Source organism: Ovis canadensis, chromosome 8 (genome assembly GCF_042477335.2).
Source record: "Ovis canadensis isolate MfBH-ARS-UI-01 breed Bighorn chromosome 8, ARS-UI_OviCan_v2, whole genome shotgun sequence".
Classification (NCBI taxonomy): domain Eukaryota; kingdom Metazoa; phylum Chordata; class Mammalia; order Artiodactyla; family Bovidae; genus Ovis; species Ovis canadensis.
The window spans coordinates 38971295-38992488 of NC_091252.1; the positions used below are offsets into that span (position 1 = coordinate 38971295).

General features: G+C 40.3%; 1 protein-coding gene across 1 annotated transcript in view; it reads right to left on the reverse strand.

The window, feature by feature from the left end:
* LOC138444753 (uncharacterized) overlaps nucleotides 1-21194 on the reverse strand; it is a 193241-nt gene that overhangs the window by 134164 nt on the left and 37883 nt on the right. Inside the window, exons 7-12 of the mRNA XM_069598139.1 lie at nucleotides 19745-19939; nucleotides 18447-18600; nucleotides 16956-17113; nucleotides 14192-14344; nucleotides 10929-11030; nucleotides 4261-4410 (exon numbers count right to left, since the gene is read on the reverse strand). Coding sequence (XP_069454240.1) covers nucleotides 4261-4410; nucleotides 10929-11030; nucleotides 14192-14344; nucleotides 16956-17113; nucleotides 18447-18600; nucleotides 19745-19939 — 912 coding nt within the window. The remainder of the gene's footprint in view (nucleotides 1-4260; nucleotides 4411-10928; nucleotides 11031-14191; nucleotides 14345-16955; nucleotides 17114-18446; nucleotides 18601-19744; nucleotides 19940-21194) is intronic.

Genomic DNA, 21194 nt, shown 5'->3' on the forward strand with positions numbered 1-21194 from the left:
CGATCCACACAGTCAAAGGCTTTGGCATAGTCAATAAAGCAGAAATAGATGTTTTTCTGGAACTCTCCTGCTTTTTCCATGATCCAGCGGATGTTGGCAATTTGATCTCTGGTTCCTCTGCCTTTTCTAAATCCAGCTTGAACATCTGGAAGTTCACAGTTCACGTATTGCTGAAGCCTGGCTTGGAGAATTTTGAGCATTACTTTACTAGCATGTGAGATGAGTGCAATTATGCGGTAGTTTGAGCATTCTTTGGCATTGCCTTTCTTTGGAATTGGAATGAAAACTGACCTTTTCCAGTCCTGTGGCCACTGCTGAGTTTTCCAAACTTGTTGATATATTGAGTGCAGCACTTTCACAGCATCATCTTTCAGGATTTGAAATAGCTCAACTGGAATTCCATTACCTCCACTAGCTTTGTTTGTAGTGATGCTTTCCAAGGCCCACCTGACTTCACATTCCAGGATGTCTGGCTCTAGGTGAGTGATCACACCATCGTGATTATCTAGGTCATGAAGATCTTTTTTGTACAGTTCTTCTGTGTATTCTTGCCACCTTTTGTTAATATCTTCTGCTTCTGTTGGGTCCATACCATTTCTGTCCTTTATCGAGCCCATCTTTGCATGAAGTGTTCCCTTGATATCTCTTTTTCTTGAAGAGATCTCTAGTCTTTCCCATTCTGGTGTTTTCCTCTATTTCTTTGCATTGATCATGAGGAAGGCTTTCTTATCTCTTCTTGCTATTCTTTGGAACTCTGCATTCAGTTGCTTATACCTTTCCTTTCTCCTTTGCTTTTCACTTCTCTCCTTTTCACAGCTATTTGTAAGGCCTCCCCAGACAGCCATTTTGCTTTTTCGCATTTCTTTTCCATGGGGATGGTCTTGATCTCTGTCTCCTGTACAATGTCACGAACCTCCGTCCATAGTTCATCGGGCACTCTGTCTATCATCAGTTCAGTTCAGTTCAGTTCAGTCGCTCAGTCGTGTCCAACTATTTGCGATCCCATGAATCGCAGCACGCCAGGCCTCCCTGTCCATCACCAACTCCCAGAGTTCACTCAGACTCACGTCCATCGAGTCAGTGATGCCATCCAGCCATCTCATCCTCAGTCGTCCCCTTCTCCTCCTTCCCCCAATCCCTCCCAGCATCAGAGTCTTTTCCAATGAGTCAACACTTTGCATGAGGTGGCCAAAGTACTGGAATTTCAGCTTTAGCATCATTCCTTCCAAAGAAATCCCAGGGCCGATCTCCTTAAGAATGGACTGGTTGGATCTCCTTGCAGTCCAAGGGACTCTCGAGATTCTTCAACACCACAGTTCAAAAGCATCGATTCTTCAGCGCTCAGCCTTGCTTAAATCTATTTCTCACTTCCACTGTATAATCATAAGGGATTTGATTTAGGTCATATCTGAATGGTCTAGTGGTTTTCCCTACTTTCTTTACTTAAGTCTGAATTTGGCAATAAGGAGTTCATGATCTGAGTCACAGTCAGCTCCTGGTCTTGTTTTTGCTGACTGTATAGAGCTTCTCCATCATTGGCTGCAAAGAATATAATCAATCTGATTTTGGTGTTGATCTTCTGGTGATGTGTAGAGTCTTCTCTTGTGTTGTTGGAAGAGGGTGTTTGCTATGACCAGTGCATTTTCTTGGCAAAACTCTATTAGCCCTTACCCTGCTTCATTCCATACTCCAAGGCCAAATTTGCCTGTTACTTCAGGTGTTTCTTGACTTCCTACTTTTGCATTCCAGTCATGGAACAACAGACTGGTTCCAAATAGGAAAAGGAGTACATCAAGGCTGTATATTGTCACCCTGCTTATTTACCTTATATGCAGAGTGCATCATGAGAAACACTGGGCTGGAAGAAGCACAAGCTGGAATCAAGAATGCTGGGAGAAATATCAATAACCTCAGATATGCAGATGACATCACCCTTATGGCAGAAAGTGAAGAGGACCTAAAAAGCCTCTTGGTGAAAGTGAAAGAGGAGAGTGAAAAAGTTGGCTTAAAGCTCAACATTCAGAAAACTAAGACCATGGCATCTGGTCCCATCACTTCATGGGAAATAGATGGGGAAACAGTGGAAACAGTGTCAGACTTTTTTGGGGGGGGCTCCAAAATCACTGCAGATGGTGATTGCAGCCATGAAATTAAAAGACACTTACTCCTTGGAAGGAAAGTTATGACCAACCTAGACAGCATATTCAAAAGCAGAGATATTACTTTGCCGACAAAGGTCCGTCTATCAAGGCTATGGTTTTTCCAGTAGTCATGTATGGATGTGAGAGTTGGACTGTGAAGAAAGCTGAGCACCGAAGAATTGATGCTTTTGAACTGTGGTGTTGGAGAAGACTCAAGAGTCCCTTGGACTGCAAGGAGATCCAACCAGTCCATCCTAAAGGAGATCAGTCCTGGGTGTTCTTTGGAAGGAATGATGCTAAAGCTGAAACTCCAGTACTTTGGCCACCTCATGCGAAGTGTTGACTCATTGGAAAAGACTCTGATGCTGGGAGGGATTGGAGACAGGAGGAGAAGGGGATGACAGAGGATGAGATGGCTGGATGGCATAGCCAACTCGATGGACGTGAACTCCGGGAGTTGGTGATGGACAGGGAGGCCTGGTGTGCTGCAATTCATGGGGTCGCAAAGAGTCGGACACGACTAAGTGACTGAACTAAACTGAACAGCTTCAAAAAATCTTACAGCTCTGAGGCACTTTGCTCATGGTCCAATGGTTAAGAATCTGCCTTGCAATGCAGGGGACATGGGTTCAATCCCTGGTTCATGAACTGAGATCTCACATAGCCTGGGGAAACTGAGCCCCAGTGCCATAGCTACACAGCCTGCGCTCTCTGGAGCCTGAATGCTGCAACTAAGACCTGACACAGCCAAATAAATAAATAAATTTAAAAAATCTTATAGTTCCATTGCAAAGATAAGTATCCACTAGCTTTGTATAGAAACTTTCCTTCATTTGTAATCTCATGCCTATCCTATATAGTAGCTATCTATCTGACTTCCCTGCCTCCAATCTTTCCCTCTTTCCATCCAACTGATATCCAGCTGCCACATTAATCCATATATATATATGATTAAGCACAAATTCCTTAGTCTGGATTTCTAGGCATTCACAAAGTACCTCTCCTCCCTGCTAAAAAAACTTCTCTTCACTCTATTTCCATGTGAATCTTCCACTCAACCCCACTGAGCTTGAACACTCCATATACAGTATCTCCTCTGCACTGTTGTTCAAGTTTCTCTTCTAGAATAGGCTGCCTACTTCCCTCCCCACCACCACTTTCCTAAGCCTCATGCTTCCTTCAGAAAGTGAAAGTGAAGTCACTCAGTTGTGTCTGACTCTTTGTCACCCCATGGACTGTAGCCTACTAGGTTCCTCCATCCATGGGATTTTCCAGGCAAGAATACTGGAGTGGGTTGCCATTTCCTTCTCCAGAAGATCTTCCCGACCCAGGGACTGAACCTGGATCTCCTGCATCGTAGGCAGACGCTTTACCGTCTGAGCCACCAGGGAAGTCCCTAGTGGCTCAAATGAAATTCTAAGGTCTACAAACAGGTGGTGAGTTGAACAGAAAGGCATATTGGTTATTTCTTCCTGTTGTAGAGGTTGATGTTGCTATATATTTATGACCAAATCTCCCAGATTTGGTCATAGTTGCCCTGGGAAGCCACATGTATTGGATGAGGCTAAGGCAGCAAGATTGCTTCCTTTAAGCCCACCTCAATTTCCTCCTCCTTGAAGACATTTTCCCCAATAGAACCAACCCTGTGAAGAACACACTCCCTCTAAACACTCACAATATTTAAAGAAAGTGAAAGTGAAGTTGCTCAGTTGTGTCCGATTTTTTGCGACCCCATGGACTGTAGGAAAAGATTTCTCCTACCAGGCTCCTCTGTCCATGGGATTTTCCAGGCAAGAATACTGGAGTGGGTTGCCATTTCCTTCTCCAGGGGATCTTTCCAACCCAGGGATCGAACCCTGGGTCTCCCACATTGCGGGCAGATGCTTTACCATCTGAGCCACGTCCAACTCACTAGTATTCAGCACTAGAGTGTGCAACTCTGCATTGGTACTTATCCACTGAGTATAAACCCTGGTAGCAAGAACATATTGTATTACACCTCTTTATATTCCTCTTTTGAGGGAGGATCTCTAAAAACCCACCAAAGTAAATTTCTAAGGTCTACAAACAGGTGGTGAGTTGAACAGAAAGGCATATTGGTTATTTCTTCCTGTTGTACCTGGTAGAGGTTGATGTTGCTATAAATAGTCTCCCAGATTTGGTCATAGTTGCCCTGGGAAGCCACACATGTTGGATGAGATGAAGCCAGCAAGACCGTCTTTGCAGCATGATCCTGGAGAACTTGCGTTACTCGCTCAGGATTGGAAATCTTGAGTAGAACACAGAGGAGAAGAGATGGTTGGGAGAAGGGTTATTCTGTTCTTCTCAGCAAGAATTTGGTCACATAAAGTCCCAGGTGGGACTTTATTCATTTAAAAAATAAAAGTAAACTCAAACATCATAGTTCCCTTAGGCATGTTCCTCCAAAGAACACTAAGTATTCAAATATACATAAGCAACTAATTAAAAAGTTCTGTGACAACCCCTGAAACACAGTAGCAAGTAGCACCCCTACACATGTTGCGGCACCAGTGAAAAGATAAACTCTCATCACTTTTGGGTTTGTCTACTCTTAGGAAGTTGCCAGGAGATGGAGGAGGAGGCAGCTGGGTAGTGTGAGAAAAGCACAGGCTCTGTAAGGACACAGCCCTGGGCTCATATTCCTGCTGAAATCCTGGCTTTTCATGTAGAGTAGGATAAGTACACTAATGAGGTCTCTCCCAGAATTGCTGCAATGCTTGGCATGTAGTAGATGCTGAATAAATGTTCCTCTAGAGGTAAAAACTCATAGTCCCAGAGCTGAACTTCTACTTCAGTGATACATATATTACTATATTTCAATTATTTTAATATTACAAGGAACCTTCAAAGATTATTTAATCCTATCTCTACCAAAATTCCAACGCCTTTTTTTTTTTTTTTGGCTAAAGGAGAAAAATTCATCCCAAAATGCATATGGGATCTTGTGTTCAGTCATGTCTGACTCTTTGTGACCCCATGGACTGTAGCTCGCCAGGTTCCTCTGTCCATGGGATTGTCCTGGCAAGAGTACTGGAGTGGGTTGCCATTTCCTCCTCCAGGGGATCTTCCCAACCCAGGGACTGAACCTGCATCTCCTGTGGCTCCTGTACTGGCAGGTGGATTCTTTACCACTGAGCCACCTGGGAAACCCCAAATAGCCAAAAAAATTTGAAAAAGAAAAACAAAGTTGGAAGACTCAAAATCCCTGATTTCAAAACATATTACAAAGCCACCTTAGTCAAAATGGCATGGTACTGGTGTACATTGGACATACAGACCAGTGGAATAAAATGGCAAGCTTAGAAATAAATTTCTGAGTGCATAATCAAATGATCTTAGTAAAGGTGCCAGCACCATGCAAAAGAGAAGGAACAAGGGACATATGTATAACTATGACTGATCCATGTTGATATATGGCAGAAACCAACACAATACTGTAATTATCCTTCAACTAAAAATAAATAAATTAAGAAAAAAAAGAGAAGGGACAGTCTCCTCAACAAATGGTGCTGGGGAAAAAAATGGATATTCACATACAATATAATGAAGTTGGATTCTTATAACATATATAATAGTTAACTCAAAATGGATTAAAAATCTAACCATAAGACCTAAAACTGTCAAAGTCTTAACAGAAAATGGGGAAATTTTCATGATATTGGACTTGGCAATGATTTCTTGGATATGACACAAAATGAACAGGCCAAAAAAAAAAAAAATAGACAAATGTGACTCAGTCAAACTTAAACAATTCTGTGTATCAAAGGACAAAATTAACAGAGTGAAAAGGCAACTTAAATAATGACAGAATAATTTGCAAATAATGTATCTGATAAGGGGGTAATGTCCAGAATATATAAGGAAAATTCCTACAACTCAACCATAAAAAAATCAAATAACTCATTCAAAAATAGGCAAAGAACTTCAAGGAAAAAGAAAGAACTTCAAAGGAATTTCTCCAAATATGATATACAAGTGGCTAAAAATCATATGAAAAAGTGCTCAAAATTACTAATCATTAGAGAAATTCAAAAAGGAAAAAAAATCACACTGAAACATCACTTCATATCTACTAAGATGACTAATATTAAAAAAAAGAAAGAAAATAACAAATGTTAATGAGGATATAGAGAAACTGAACCCTTCTGCACTATTGGTGAGGCTGTAAAATGCTGCAACTACTATGGAAAATACTATGGCACTTCCTCAAAAAGAGTTAAAAATGGAATTATATTATGGTCCAGAAATTTTACTTATGGGTATATATACAAAAGAACTGAAAGCAGGATTTCAAAGAGTTATTTTCATATCCATGTTAACAGTAGTCTTATTCACAATAGCCATGAGGTAAAAGCAACCAAAATGTTCAACAACAAATGAATAGACAAAATGTAGTGGATACATACAAAGAAATATTCAACCTCAAAAAAGGAAGGAAATTATAACAAATTCTACGAATGAACCTTCAGGATACTACGGAGGGTAAAATAAGCAGTCACAAAAAGACAAATCCTGTATAATTCCATAATATGTGGTGCCTGGAGTAGTCAAACTCACAGAAACAGAAAGCAGAATGGTGGTTACTAGAATTTAGAGGAAGAGAGGAATGAGGAGTTATTATTTAATGGGTAAAGAGTTTCAGTCTGCCAGATGAAAAGAGTTCTGGAGATGGATGCTGGTGACGGCTGTACAACTTTATGAACTTACCTAATACCACTGAACTGTACACTGAAAAATGGTTAAAATGGCAAATTTAAGGTTATGTATAATTTTACCACAATTTGAGGGGAGAGAAGGAAAAAATAATATAAAAGGATGCCGTGTAACCCTCACTTCATTTTCGCTGATGTAATTTCTTGCAAAATTATAGTACAATATCACAACCTAGATACTGGCATTGAGATAGTCAATATACAGTACAGATTCATCATAAGGATCCTTCATTTTACCCATCTATAATTATACTTCGTCTCCTTCCCCACCATTCTCTTATTAAACACTAGAATCCATGAATCTGTTCTCCATTTCTATAATTATGTCATTTTGAGAGTTTGCAGGGCTTCCCTATAGCTCAGTTAATAAAGATTAACTGCAATGCAGGAGACCCCAGTTTGATTCCTAACAGAAGCAGAAGATACTAAGAAAATGTGGCAAGAATACACAGGAGGACTATACAAAAAAGATCTTCATGACCCAGATAACAATGATGGTGTGATCACTCACCTAGAGCCAGACATCCTGGAATGCTAAGTCAAGTGGGCCTTAGGAAGCATCACTACAAACAAAGCTAGTGGAGGTGATGGAATTCCAGTTGAGCTATTTCACATCCTGAAAGATGATGCTGTAAAGTGCTGCAACCAATATGCCAGCAAATTTGGAAAGTTCAGCAGTGGCCACAGGACTGGAAAAGGTCAGTTTTCATTCCAATCCCAAAGAAAGGCAATGTAAAGAATGTTCAAACTACGGCACAATTGCACTCATCTCACATGCTAGGAAAGTAACATTCAAACTTCTCCAAGCCAGGCTTCAACAGTACATGAACCGTGAACCTCCAGATGTTCAAGCTGGATTTAGAAAAAGTAGAGGACGCAGAGATCAAATTGCCAACATCCACTGGCTCATCAAAAACACAACAGAGTTCCAGAAAAATATCTACTTCTGCTTTACTGACTATGCCAAAGCTTTGACTGTGTGGATCACAACAAACTGTGGAAAATTCTTAAAGAGATGGGTATACTAGACCACCTGACCTGTCTCCTGAGAAATCGGTATGCAGGTCAAGAAGCAACAGTTGGAACTGGACATGGAACAACAGACTGGTTCCAAATTGGGAAAAGAGTATGTCAAGACTGCATATTGTCACCCTGCTAATTTAACTTATATGCAGAGTACATCATAAAAAATGCTGGAAAGCTGGAAAGCACAAGCTGGAATCAAGATTGCCAGGAGAAATATCAATAACCTCAGATATGCAGATGACACCACACTTATGGCAGAAGGTGAAGAGGAACTAAAGAGCCTCTTGATGAAAGTGAAAGAGGAAAGTGAAAAAATTGGCTTAAAACTCAACATTCAGAAAACTAAGATCATGGCATATGGTCCAGTACTTCATGGCAAATAGATGGGGATACAATGGAAACAGTGACATACTTCATTTTCTTGGGCTCCAAAATCACTGAAGATGGTGACTGCAGCCATGAAATTCAAAGATGCTTGCTCCTTGGAAGAAAGGCTATGTCCAACCTACACAGCATATTAAAAAGCAGAGACATTATTTTGCTGACAAATGTCTGTCTAGTCAAAGCTATAGTTTTTCCAGTAGTCATGTATGAATGTGAGAGTTCGATGATAAAGAAAGCTGAGTGTCGGGAATTGACGCTTTTGAATTTTAGTGTTGGAGAAGATTCTTGAGAGTCCCTTGGACTTCAAGGAAATCAGACCAGTCCATCCGGAAATCAGTCCTGAATATTCATTGAAGAAATGATCCTGAAGCTGAAGCTCCAATACTTTGGCCACTTGATGCAAAAAAAAAAAAAAAAAAAAACAACAAACCTGACTCATTGGGAAAAACCTGATGCTGGGAAAGACTGAAGGTAGGAGGAGAAGGGGACTGCAGAGGATGAGATTGGTTGGATAGCATCACTGACTCTAAGGACATGAGTTTGAGCAAGTTCCGGGAGTTGGTAATGGACAGGGAAACCTGGTGTGCTGCAGTCCGTGGGATTGAGAAGAGTTGGAAATGACTGAGCAACTGAACTGAACTGAACTGAAGTGTTGTATAAATGGAATCATGCAGTCTTTATGGGTTGAGTTTTTTATTCACACAGTTCTCTGACGATTCATCCAGGTTTTTGGGTAAATCAACAGTTTTGTTCCTTTTTCTAGCTGATTGATGTTTCATGATATGAACGTACTTCAGTTTATTGACTCACAGTTCCAAAAAAACATCTATTTCTGCTTTCCTGACTATGCCAAAGCCTTTGACTGTGTGGATCACAATAAACTGTGGAAAATTCTGAAAGAGTTGGGAATACCAGACCACCTGACAGGCCTCTTGAGAAACCTATATGCAGGTCAGGAAGCAACAGTTAGAACTGGACATGGAACAACAGACTGGTTCCAAATAGAAAAAGGAGTACACCAAGACTGTATATTGTCACCTTGCTTGTTTAATTTACATGCAGAGTACATTATGAGAAACGCTGGGCTAGATGAAGCTCAAGCTGGAATCAAGAATGCTGGGAGAAATATCAATCACCTCAGATATGCAGATGACACCACCCTTATGGCAGAAAGTGAAGAGGAACTAAAAAGCCTCTTGATGAAAGTGAAAGAAGAGAGTGAAAAAGTTGGCTTAAAGCTCAACATTCAGAAAACGAAGATCATGGCATCCGGTCCCATCACTTCATGAGAAATAGATGGGGAAACAGTGGATACAGTGTCAGACTTTATTTTGGGGGGCTCCAAAATCACTGCAGATGGTGACTGCAGCCATGAAATTAAAAGACACTTACTCCTTGGAAGGAAAGTTATGACCAACTTAGATAGCATATTAAAAAGCAGAGACATTACTTTGCCAACAAAGGTCCGTCTAGTCAAGGCTATGGTTTTTCCTGTGGTCATGTATGGATGTGAGAGTTGGACTGTAAAGAAAGCTGAGCGCTGAAGAATTGATGTTTTTGAACTGTGATGTTGGAGAAGACTTTTGAGAGTCCCTTGGACTATAAGGAGATCCAACCAGTCCATTTTAAAGGAGATCAGTCCTGGGTGTTCTTTGGAAGGAATGATGCTAAAGCTGAAACTCCAGTACTTTGGCCACCTCATGCAAAGAGTTGACTCATTGGAAAAGACTCTGATGCTGGGAGGGATTAGGGGCAGGAGGAGAAGGGGATGACAGAGGATGAGATGGCTGGATGGCATCACCGACTCGATGGATGTGAGTTTGAGTGAACTCCGGGAGCTGGTGATGGACAGGGAGGCCTGGCATGCTGCAATTCATGGGGTCGCAAAGAGTTGGACACAACTGAGCGACTGAACTGAACTGAACTGAAAGGACATCCAGGTTGTTCGTAGTTTTTGGTTATTGTGAATAAAGCCGATATAAATGTTCATGAAAAACAAGAAGGAAGGAAATCTGGTCACATGCTACAACATGGATGAACCTGAGGACATTCTAGTAAGCGAAACAAAGCCAGCACAAAAGGACAAATACTGTATATCCTATTCATATGAAGTATCTAAGAGTAGTCTAATTCAGAAACAGAAAGTAGAATGGTGGTTGATTAGGGCTGTGAGGAAGAGGAAATAGGGAGTTTTTTAGTAGGCAGAGAGTTTCGTTTTTGCAAGATGAGAAAGTTTTGGAGATCTACTTCACAACACTGTGAATATACTGAACACTGATGAATCATACACTTAAAAATGGGTAAGATGATACATTTTATGCTTGTGCATATATATTTTTCACCATAGTAAAAGTAAGATGGTTCAATGTTTAGTCCACTAGTTTGGTTTCACAAACAAGGAAACAAAAACCTAAGGAGGTTATGTGACTAGAGCAATATCACACAGAGACTTAGTGTTAAAGCCAACTCTTTTGACAACTGTCACTAATGAAAGCTAACAGGATATAAAATCTGGCAATTAGATTAAACAATTCCAAATAAAGCCTTCATAGTGAATCCATGGCTAACATTTTTTAAAAGTGGAAAGAATTCAATTTTCTGAGAACAGAATTTTATCTACAAGGAAACATGGTTACTTTTTTACCTTCAAAAACTTTGCTTGGAGTTGCATTAATACATCTATTCTTCTCCGTTCTTTTAGTTTGGTCAAAAGCTTCTTTTGCCAAGGATCACATTTTGGCTTAATCTAGTGGACAAACACACACAAACTTAAATATAACAGAATGATTCTCAATAAAAGTTGCAAATAAAGAGAACCAAGGACTTTCTGAAATGGGATCTGGCCTCAGTGGTAGTTTTCTGGAGCATGTGAAGTCTTGGCAAGGGTCTGTGTGGATTCTCAGATCTGTGGAGGGAGAGGGCAACAGCAGTTCCTGCTGGTACCTGGCCTGAGATGCAGTAGCTCCATCTAGAATGACACGGCATCATTTGCTGGCAGAAGGGACCCTAAATCCATCAATGTTGGGCACTGCACTAACTTTATGGGGCAAGAGAAGTTTGCCCACAAAATCTCCTTGTAGCTCCACATGTAAAACTTCACCTTTCATATTAACAAGTTGTATTTCAAAAATTAGTTCTATGGCTGTAAATACTTCAATGTACTCATAACTTTCAAATTTAGATCTAGCTCTAAGCTCCAGCCTGTTATATGCAACTATCTCCTTGATATTTATACTTGAATGGCAAGTATAATAATCTAAAACAGAAAGTCCGGCTTTCCCTACACCAACCACCTATTTGCTCAAGCCCCAGATTTAGGAATAATCTGTGATTTCTCTGCTTTCCTTCCATCCATCTTTATCACATAAGATGCCTGGGTCCAGCCCCAGTGGATCCAGGGAATTCAAAGCGGGGACGGCGTTGGAGAGGAAAACTTATTTATTTATTAATATAGAAATATAAGATTAGATTAGGGAGAAATAGTGTAGTAGGAAAATTAAGTGGAGAAAGAAGGCTGAATAACTTGGTTTACGTGGGAACCCAATAAAGTTCCAGACAAGGAGCCTGCACCACCTACGTTAGGCCACTGGCATCCTCTTGAATATCGGGGGATGCCTCGCCTTGGTCTCCCCCTCGCATGGATCTTAAAAGCCGGGGCAAGTAAGTAGACATGGTGAGCCTCCACGTCCCAGATGGGAATTCAGCCAGAAATTAGAGAGGAGACACGGGGGAAACCAGTCCAATGACTGGCCCCATCCTCTATTGTTCAGAAGGCCTTTAATACTTTTTGATTATACATAGAGATCAATGGGTAACACAAAGTTATGCAGCGTTTAGCAGTCCAGACTCTTATCAAAACCAGGCTTTTCTCTCTGCATATCTAGTTGTATACACAAGTCTTAGGTGATTTACATCATCTTCTGGCCAAAAAGGGCCAATTAACATTTTACAGCCTTTTTTCTGATATGGGTTTGTTGACTAGAAGACTTATTTGTGTTGATCTTCCCAAAGTCTGGTGCCACTCTCAGAAAGCACTAAATAAAGTTACATTCTTACATAGCAAGGACACAAGAGGAGTGCAGTGATATATAACAAAGAGAAAAGTAATTAACTCAAAAGTCTAGAGTTGCTAACATCAAAACTATTATATATCTTTTTCTATATCCCGATTACCTTGATTAACATCCTCCCAGGTGCCTAAAAGATAAAGAATATGGAGGCCTGGTAACAATCATTGAGTCAACAGTGAAAACCCGTCACCAATATGATCTTTAACTCTCTAGAAAAGGCTCTGTATCTTTAAGATGCTTTTAAGCTTTGTGCCTCTCCCGGTTGGGGGGCTGTAAGCAATTCACAAGCTGTAAGAGGTCCGGGGGAACCTGTTAGGCAAGCTAGAGAGCTATCAGAGGGGTTTAACTGAAACATCCCTTTCAAATGCAGAAGGCTAAAGCCCTGATGTGACTTTTTCCAGAGAATATTAGAAGAGTGAAAAAGCAGGCAGATTCTTATTTTGGGGGGAGTGGATGCTCAGGAAATTCCAGGGGGAATCCCTGAAGTCTGATCATGTCCTTGGGTTTTGTCAGGCTTCCTTCCTCATGACCTTGTCACGGGTGGGATTCCTCACGCTGGCTCCCAGCAATAAGATGTTTCCTTCATGACACAATTGATCCTCATTATTCATGGGTTTTGTATTTTTGGATTTGCCTACTCACTGAAACTTATTTGTCATCCCCAAATCAATACAGAGATTTCCTGGACATTCATGGACATGCTCAGGATGGTTAAAAAGTTCAAGTCACCCAACCCCACATTCCCAGCTGAGGACAAACAAGGGTGACATTCACCTATTTACTACTTATTTGAGTGTGTATATAAACAAGTGTTCTTTTTATGGCCTAATTAGTGCCAGGTTTTTATACTTTTTTGTGCTTTTCATTAGTAATTTCACTATTTAAAATGGCCTCCAACAGGGGGCTGAAGAGCTGTCTAGTGTTCCTAAGTATAGGAAGGCTGTGATGTGTCTTGTAGAAGGACAAGTGTTCAAAAAGCTTCGTTCAGGTATGAATTATAGTGCTGTTGGCCATGAGTTTGATGATAATGAATCAACAACATATATTGGATAAAGTCTGTTCAAACAGAAACACATATAAAACTAGTTATGTATTGATCAATTGATGAACTTAACACAGGGAGGCCTGATGTGCTGCGATTCATGGGGTCACAAAGAGTCGGGCACGACTGAGCAACTGAACTGAACTGAACTGAATTGACTGAACCTTTTACTTCCCTTATGAGCAGTGGTTTAGGATTTGTTAATTCAGTGTTTGCGGCAACTTTACAGAACATAACTACCCCAAAACAATGAGAATCAACTGTATTTACTACTATCTCAAATCAACTCATTTAATCTACTCACTTTTGAATAATTGTGAATTGTGTATCTCCAGCACCAAGGGCCATGTAAGACACACAGAATGCAGTCAGTAAACAGTTCTTGACTAAAAAACTGGATTTACACAACTCCAGTATAACTCTGAATGTTCTTTATTCTTGCCCAGTAGCCCAGGTCACTAACAACAGAAAGGAGTTCTGACTCAACAGAGATGGGCAAAGAAATATGTGAGAACTTCCAGAAAAGATAGATCAGCCTGGCTAACTTCAACAGACTCAAGGCAGGAAGGAGCTGGGGGATGGTGGTACACGAGGCCAGGTTTTCTAAGCCGCCTCTCCGAAGTCAGGCAGGCACCTACCCTTGCTCCCAGGGCACAGTTTGCTGAGCGCATTGAGGAGAGGGGATAATAGGCATCTGACAGACCGGATGCTGCCAGGTTGTCTGGCCTCCTTGGAGGACACTCTGTGACATGGCTGACATCATTCACAAGTGACCGTCACCACAGGGCTCCTTACCTTTATAAAGGAAGTCCAGTTGGCTCTCTTTTTCAAGGCCCTACCAGGTCCTGCCAAATCCAAATTTTCCACTTTAGCTATCCCAGCATTATAGTCTGGAAACGTTTGCATTCTCTGTTGCTCCAAGAAGATGCTTTGAAATTTTTGGGAAACCTAAACAGGATGGAGAAAAGAGAAGCCCAGAGGGGAGAAATAGTCTCAGGCTGCAGGCAATTTCAAGAACAGGTACTAACTTCCTCTGAAAGAGTCTTAGAGTCAAACTATTTTATACAACATGATTCTGTGACAGTAATAGGACTTAAATGTAAATACCTGAGGGGCACATGCATTCAGTCAGCCTGTTACTATAATCATGTGTGTGTTACTTATCCTGAATATCTGCTCCAAAGATTGGAAATAATGTAATATATTTATTTATATATATTTTTTAAATGGACCCTTAATGAGCAGTAGACTGTCTTTCTTTGGGAACATATTCCCTTTTCCTGACCACCTGATAAATGAGAAAATTTAAGGGTTAGATAAATCCTGCTCCCAGAAGCCTGACCAGGATATTGCTAGAGAGAAGAGTCCGGATGCTGGGACCTGTTGAAACTCCTTACGGTACATCAGTCACAGCCCTCACATCTCAGTTCCAGACTGAGGCTTTCTATGATATAACTGCCTACTGCTAAGAGGCAGACACTGCGTGCTCCCTTCTCGGGCAGACTCAGGCCTCCCGAGCCTGTGCAGGTGCCTTCATCAGTGCCCCGGCCACCTGCGTCACGACTTCCTCAGTGCAAGGAGAGCTTGTGGAGGGAATCTCAAGAATCTACCCCATGGTGATGGCTGCAAAACAGTGTGAATGCTCTTACTACCACTTAGCTGTACACTTAGAAATGGTTAAAATGTTAAATCTTATGTATATTTAATTACAGAGAAAGAGTGAGAACCTGACACACCCTAGGGCCTGAAAAAAAGTTTCTGGAATAAGTAAGTTCAGTGAGATACAGAGCTAAAGATTCTTCCAGTTAATGCTATGCTATCTAGGCTGTGTTATCCAATACTATTGCTCTTAGCCATATGTGGCTATTTAACATTTAAATGCAAATTTATAAAAATTCGATAAAATTTAAAATTTAGTTCCTCATTTACACTACCCGATGTTTCACAGTCACATGTGACTAGTGGTTACCACATCAGACAGACACAGATCATACCCATCAGTGCACAAAGTTCAATGAAATGGTGCCAGTCTAAGCTAGAGTGGCAAACTTTTTCTTAAAGGGCCAGATGGTAAATATTTTAGACTTTGCAAACCACATGGTCTCTGTTACAACTACTCAATGCTGCAGTACAGTGTGAAAGAAGCCACAGCCTGTGTACATAATGAAAGGGCATGGCTGTATTCCAATAACACTTAACTTTAACAAACACTAGGAGGTGGACTGCAGGCTGTAGTTTGCTGACCCTGCTCTAGGGCTTTGGAAAACCAAAATAAACACTCTTCCTATTTATAGAAATTCGTCCTACACAAAAAAATGTGTTGTAATGTGATTATCTTGGGAGTACAATTACCACTGCACATACTACTGTTACAAGAAAATCAAAAGTGGAAACTCTATGTGAAGACAAGCTGTTCTTTGGGGAGAAGGCTCCTCTGTGCAAGAGTTCTGCAGCCTCAAGTTCTTTTGTTGTCACTGATGAGAGTCTACTGTGCCATAACCTATCTTTATTTATTTGGACTCTTTTTAACACTGTCTTGCTCTGATTCTGGTTTGGGTCTATCATAATACTTGCTGATAATGAATGAGGGTGAGGATACTCCCATAGAAGCACTCTCTACTGAAGACAGTGCTGCTACTGATATGAAAAGAAAGACAAAAGCTAAACATCACCACCTTCAAAGAAACCAGAGGACACGTGATACCACTGGTTCCAGTGAGCTTAAAGAGTCCGTGTTACATAATAAAAGAAATAATCCCAGTAAAATAATGCTGGAACAAATACACATGGATGTGAAACTTCAAGGTAAAAGTAAATGGTGATATAGTAAGTAAGTAAGCAAGTGGTTCCTTCTTACACAAAGGGTGTTCAAAAACATACAGATTTGATCTTTGCCTTTTTGGATTAATCAACTTATTATTTTTACCTAGCAAATATATATATTTATAAATATTATATACCCAGATCTAGAAAAATATCTTTTTGTTGAAACTCTGGCTAAAAAGTTTATTATTGTAATTTTGAGGTTCTCTATGTATAATCCTATTTTTTTCCCTTTGAAACAAGTTCTAATATGGCTTTTGATAATATGATTTTTTTCATTCAAGGAGGTGCAACACTATGAGATAGCAGACTATGACTGCTTAACTTTAAAAATCACTACACAATATACACTGTACTGAATATAAAGCATTTTGCCAACTGAAGAGCTATTGGTACACTTTCTGAGAGTCAAAGGGCTTTAGACACTAGACAACTCCATATTTAAAAAGTGCCAAATCTTGGCTATGTTTACATCATCTATTATGAACTACAACCTACCATTTTCTCTAAATTCTGCAGAAAAATAATCCTACAATCCCTCTGGGTTGGATATTCAAGGGTTTCAAAATTCTAACAGAGAGAAAGTTCAACGGCTAGTCTAAATCTCACCTATTACTATTATATTTTATCACTCTAGAAACAATTGCGGCAGTGTGAATATCCAACTTCGTGGCAGATACTAGTATTTTCTTTCATGAACACCTATATTTGCATTAAGAAAGAATCCATAAAGTACCAAGGCAAAAAGTTCTGTCTCCTTAGAAGCATCCTTCAGCTCTTCCACGTCATATGAGATACTGAAATGGGAGAGCAGAAGCCTCAGCTGAGGTTTCAGTTCTTCTGTTTCTGTTGTGTGTTGGGGCAGAACGAAAGCAGTTTCTGTTCTCATTGGCTCTGAAAATATCCGAAATCAAGAGCATTAATACCAATGAATACCAGTCTCAGAGGAAAAAAGGAGAGTCCTTTGAAAAAACTGAAGTCAGGGCCTTTCCATGGATGGTGAGGGCCATTCTGCTCCATGCCCAGCCTTCTCTGCCTTCTCTGCAGTCTAGCACACACTCAGCCAGGCCTAACAAACTTCTGGTGCTGGTTTTCTGGGGGAGGTAGTTAGGACTCCCCCTTCTTATAGCCCGCAGGAGAAATCCAACAGACCCTTTGCGGAATGACTTAGTGAGAACAGAACTATTTGTAGTCCTTTGGAATAGACAAAGAATATGACTTACAAGTTAACAAACAAATCAGGAGAAGCTAAGAACCTTCACCTCCTTTTGCCCAGCTCATTCTTATACATCTCTAAGCACCCAGACTGGACTTCCCATTTGAGATACCTTCTCTGATTCCCCACAACAGGGTTGGCTGCCTCTCCAGGTGCAACTGGTAAATTCATCACTCAGAGTAAAAACCTGATTAGATTTCTAAGTCATCTGTAACATAAGGTAAGGGTAAGAAGACTATTAAATTGATTCAGATAAGGGAAGTCTTTAAAGATCATATAAAATTAAAAATGAAGGGACTCTGCTCAATGTTATGTGACAGCCTGGATGGGAGGGAGATTGGGGGGAGAATGGATACATGTATAAGTATGGCTAAGTCTCTTCACTGTTCACCTGAAACTATTACAACATTGTTAATTGGCTATACCCCAATACAAAGTGTTTTGGGTATATAAAAAAAATAGAAATGAAAAGTTTTCAATCCTGGGGAAAAAAAATGAAGGTGACCTTAGTGATCACTTAATCTAAAAGGTTTATTTTGGAGATGAATAAATTGAGGCCCAAGGAGATGAAATGACTTAAACATGTAGGCTCACAGTGAGGCGACAACAGAAAAGCCCTAGAGCCCAGTACTTCCAACTTCAAGTTTATTGCTTTTTCCCCCTCTCTTAATTGTCTAGCTATAAAGATGGAGATAATAATTTATAAGAGAAGTGTTTGTTATTTTTTTTTTGCACCAGAAAATATTAGATTAACACTTGTTGATTAAGAAGATAAAACTTTTGTGAATTCCCTGGCAGTGCAGTGGTTAGGATTTGGTGCTTTCACCAACCAGGGCCCAGGTTTGATCCCTGGTCAGGGAACTAAGATCCTATAGACTGCATGGCATGGACAATTTTTTTTTAAGATATAATTTTTTTCGTACATAGAAAAATTTCAAGCAAGATCAGGTGCACACGTGCAAAACCACAATCTTTTCTCCACATTTCCTAAGGGGAAAGACGACTTCTTACCTGAAATGCTGGTATTCGTAGAGTCTGGAGATACAGAACCCTGGATGTCAGAGTCAGTGTCATCAACAGGAACCTTTGCATTTTCCTGACCAACCTCCGGGACTTCGTGAACAGCTACACACAGAGCTTTGGAGATGGGTAAATACTGGAGGGCCTACAGAAGTGGAAAACCAAGGGGCCACGTGTCAATTCAGTTTTCAAAGACGCTTCCAGACTTTGTTTCAGGAGCAGCCCTTTGATTTGATAGAGGAGGAAGAAGGTGGAGGTGGGCCTCAGTAATCTGCTCAATCATGAGGGTCTAAATCTGGAGCTAGGGACCTTGTGTTGTCACCAACTCTAAGTGACCTTAACATCTAGGCATGCCTACCTTGATCAATGACCCATAATGAGCAGGGCATCGTGTGGGGTGCTAGAGATATGAAAATAAGTAAGACATGGACCAAATTCAAAGAGTTCAGAGTTTAGTGGGGGACCAGGACTTAGGAGCAAATCATTACTATGCCACATGACAGGGGAGAGATGCTTCAGAGGTAGAACCCACAGTGACTGACTGGGGAAGGGATGATGTCAGGATGATGGCCAGGAGTTATGGTTGGTGGTATCACTAAGATGAGGTGTAGCGGAGTAAGAAAAAATTAGGTGGCAAAACAGCAATCTTTCTAAAACAGAATGTGGTCACATCATTTCGTTCTGATGCCTGTATCTTGCAGTAGGGCCTCTCCTCTGTGACTCTCTTTACTCTGTGATTATACTCATCACATTGTATTTAAGTTGACTATTTACTTGCCCTTTTCCCTATCATCCTGTGACTCACATTTTGTTGCTGCTGTTCAGTCACCAAGTCATGTCCCACTCTTTGCGAACCCATGGGTCACAGCACGCCAGGCCTCCCTCACCATCAGCAAAGATTATATACTCCCATTGGCCCAGGATATGTCCCTGGCATAAATCAGACCCTCACTAGAGGTTGCTGAATAAAAAAAAGTGGATCTAAATTAGAGAGCATAAATCCAGAACAAGAGGCTGAAAACAAGAAATCATAGAGTGAATACAAAGTAGTATAACAGAGACATCTTTGGGAAAGCTAAATGGAGTGATTTCATTACAGCAAGATTCCAAAAGAAAAATAGTTTCAAAGGTCTTAAAGAAAAAAGCTAGGGACCCATTACTTTCCTGTCGTTTGTAAGGCAGATAGAATACAGAAACTGACAACCCCAAATTAGGTGACAGGTGTGAAGAAAACAATGTCCTGAACATCCTGGGAAGGCAATGTATCACCATATAACTGTTTCACGTACCTGCACGTAGTGGTGAATAATCTTGACTGACTGTAGGTGACACACTAACCAATTTGTGTAAATAGTCAGGTCTTCCTGTGTCACTAAGTTAGGAGGATTCTTTCTTCCCATAAGGAAGTTTTCTCGTGCAACAGACAATCGATCAGCTCTCTGAAGAGCATCATTGTATTCCTGCATAATGTAGACAACTTGTTCCTGTTTAAGAGAGATGCCAAGACAGAAGCTGATGATTTGCAAGCCTTATTCTTTGCGTCATTTGCTTCCAAGTATAGTGTATTACTGTTTGGGAGCCAAATAAGAAGCTCTTGTAATTTTAAAACTCTTTCATATTTTGAATTTGACTGATAAGGACAGCAATCAGTCATATTCTCACAACTTTGAAGGAAACTGACCCTAGTAAAGAGTCAGTGCATAAGGAAATTTAGTAACTGGAGTTGGCTTCTTAGATTTTTTAGCTATAGCCTATGAAGAAAAATAAATTTTCTATAATATAAAGCCACCCTAAAATCTCATTCTTAAAAAATAGTACCATTATCTTCTGCCACAGGGAGAAATGGCAAATAAGGGCATCCATTAGTTCCTTTCCCATCTTTAACCACCACTTAAAACATTGACAAGATATATTGTTTGTGGAGATGTAAACTGGTGCATCTAACGATAATATGAAAACAATATAGAAATTTCTCAAAAAATTAAAAATAGAACTACCATACTGATAACAGCCACTATGGAGAAAAGTATGGAGATTCCTTTAAAAACTAGGAATAAAACTACCATATGACCCAGCAATTCTACTACTCAGCACATATCCTGAGAAGACCATAATTTAAAGAGACACATATATCCCAATGTTCATTGCAGCACTATTTACAATAGCCAAGACATGGAAGCAACCTAGATGTTCATCGACAGATGAATGGACAAAGAAGTTGCAGTACATATATGCAATGGAATATTACTTAGCCAGTTAAAAAAGGAACAAATTTGAGACAGTTTAACTGAGGAGGACAAACTTAAAATCTGTTATACAGTGTGAACTAAATCAGAAATAGAAAACAAATATCATATATTAATGCATAATATAAATGCATATATTTATATACGGAAGCTATAAAAATGGTACTGATGAAACTATTTGCAGGGCAGGAATAAAGACAAAAACATAGAGAATGGATTTGCGGACATAGTGGGGGAAGGAGAAGGTGGAATGAATTGAGAGATTAGCACTGAAACATACATTGCCATGCTCAAAACAGATAGCTAGTAGGAAGTTTGGAGAAGGCAGTGGCAACCCACTCCAGTACTCTTGCCTGGAAAATCCCATGGACGGAGGAGCCTGGTAGGCTGCAGTCCATGGGGTCACTAAGAGTCGGACATGACTGAGCGACTTCACTTTCACTTTTCACTTTCATGCACTGGAGAAGGAAATGGCAACCCACTCCAATGTTCT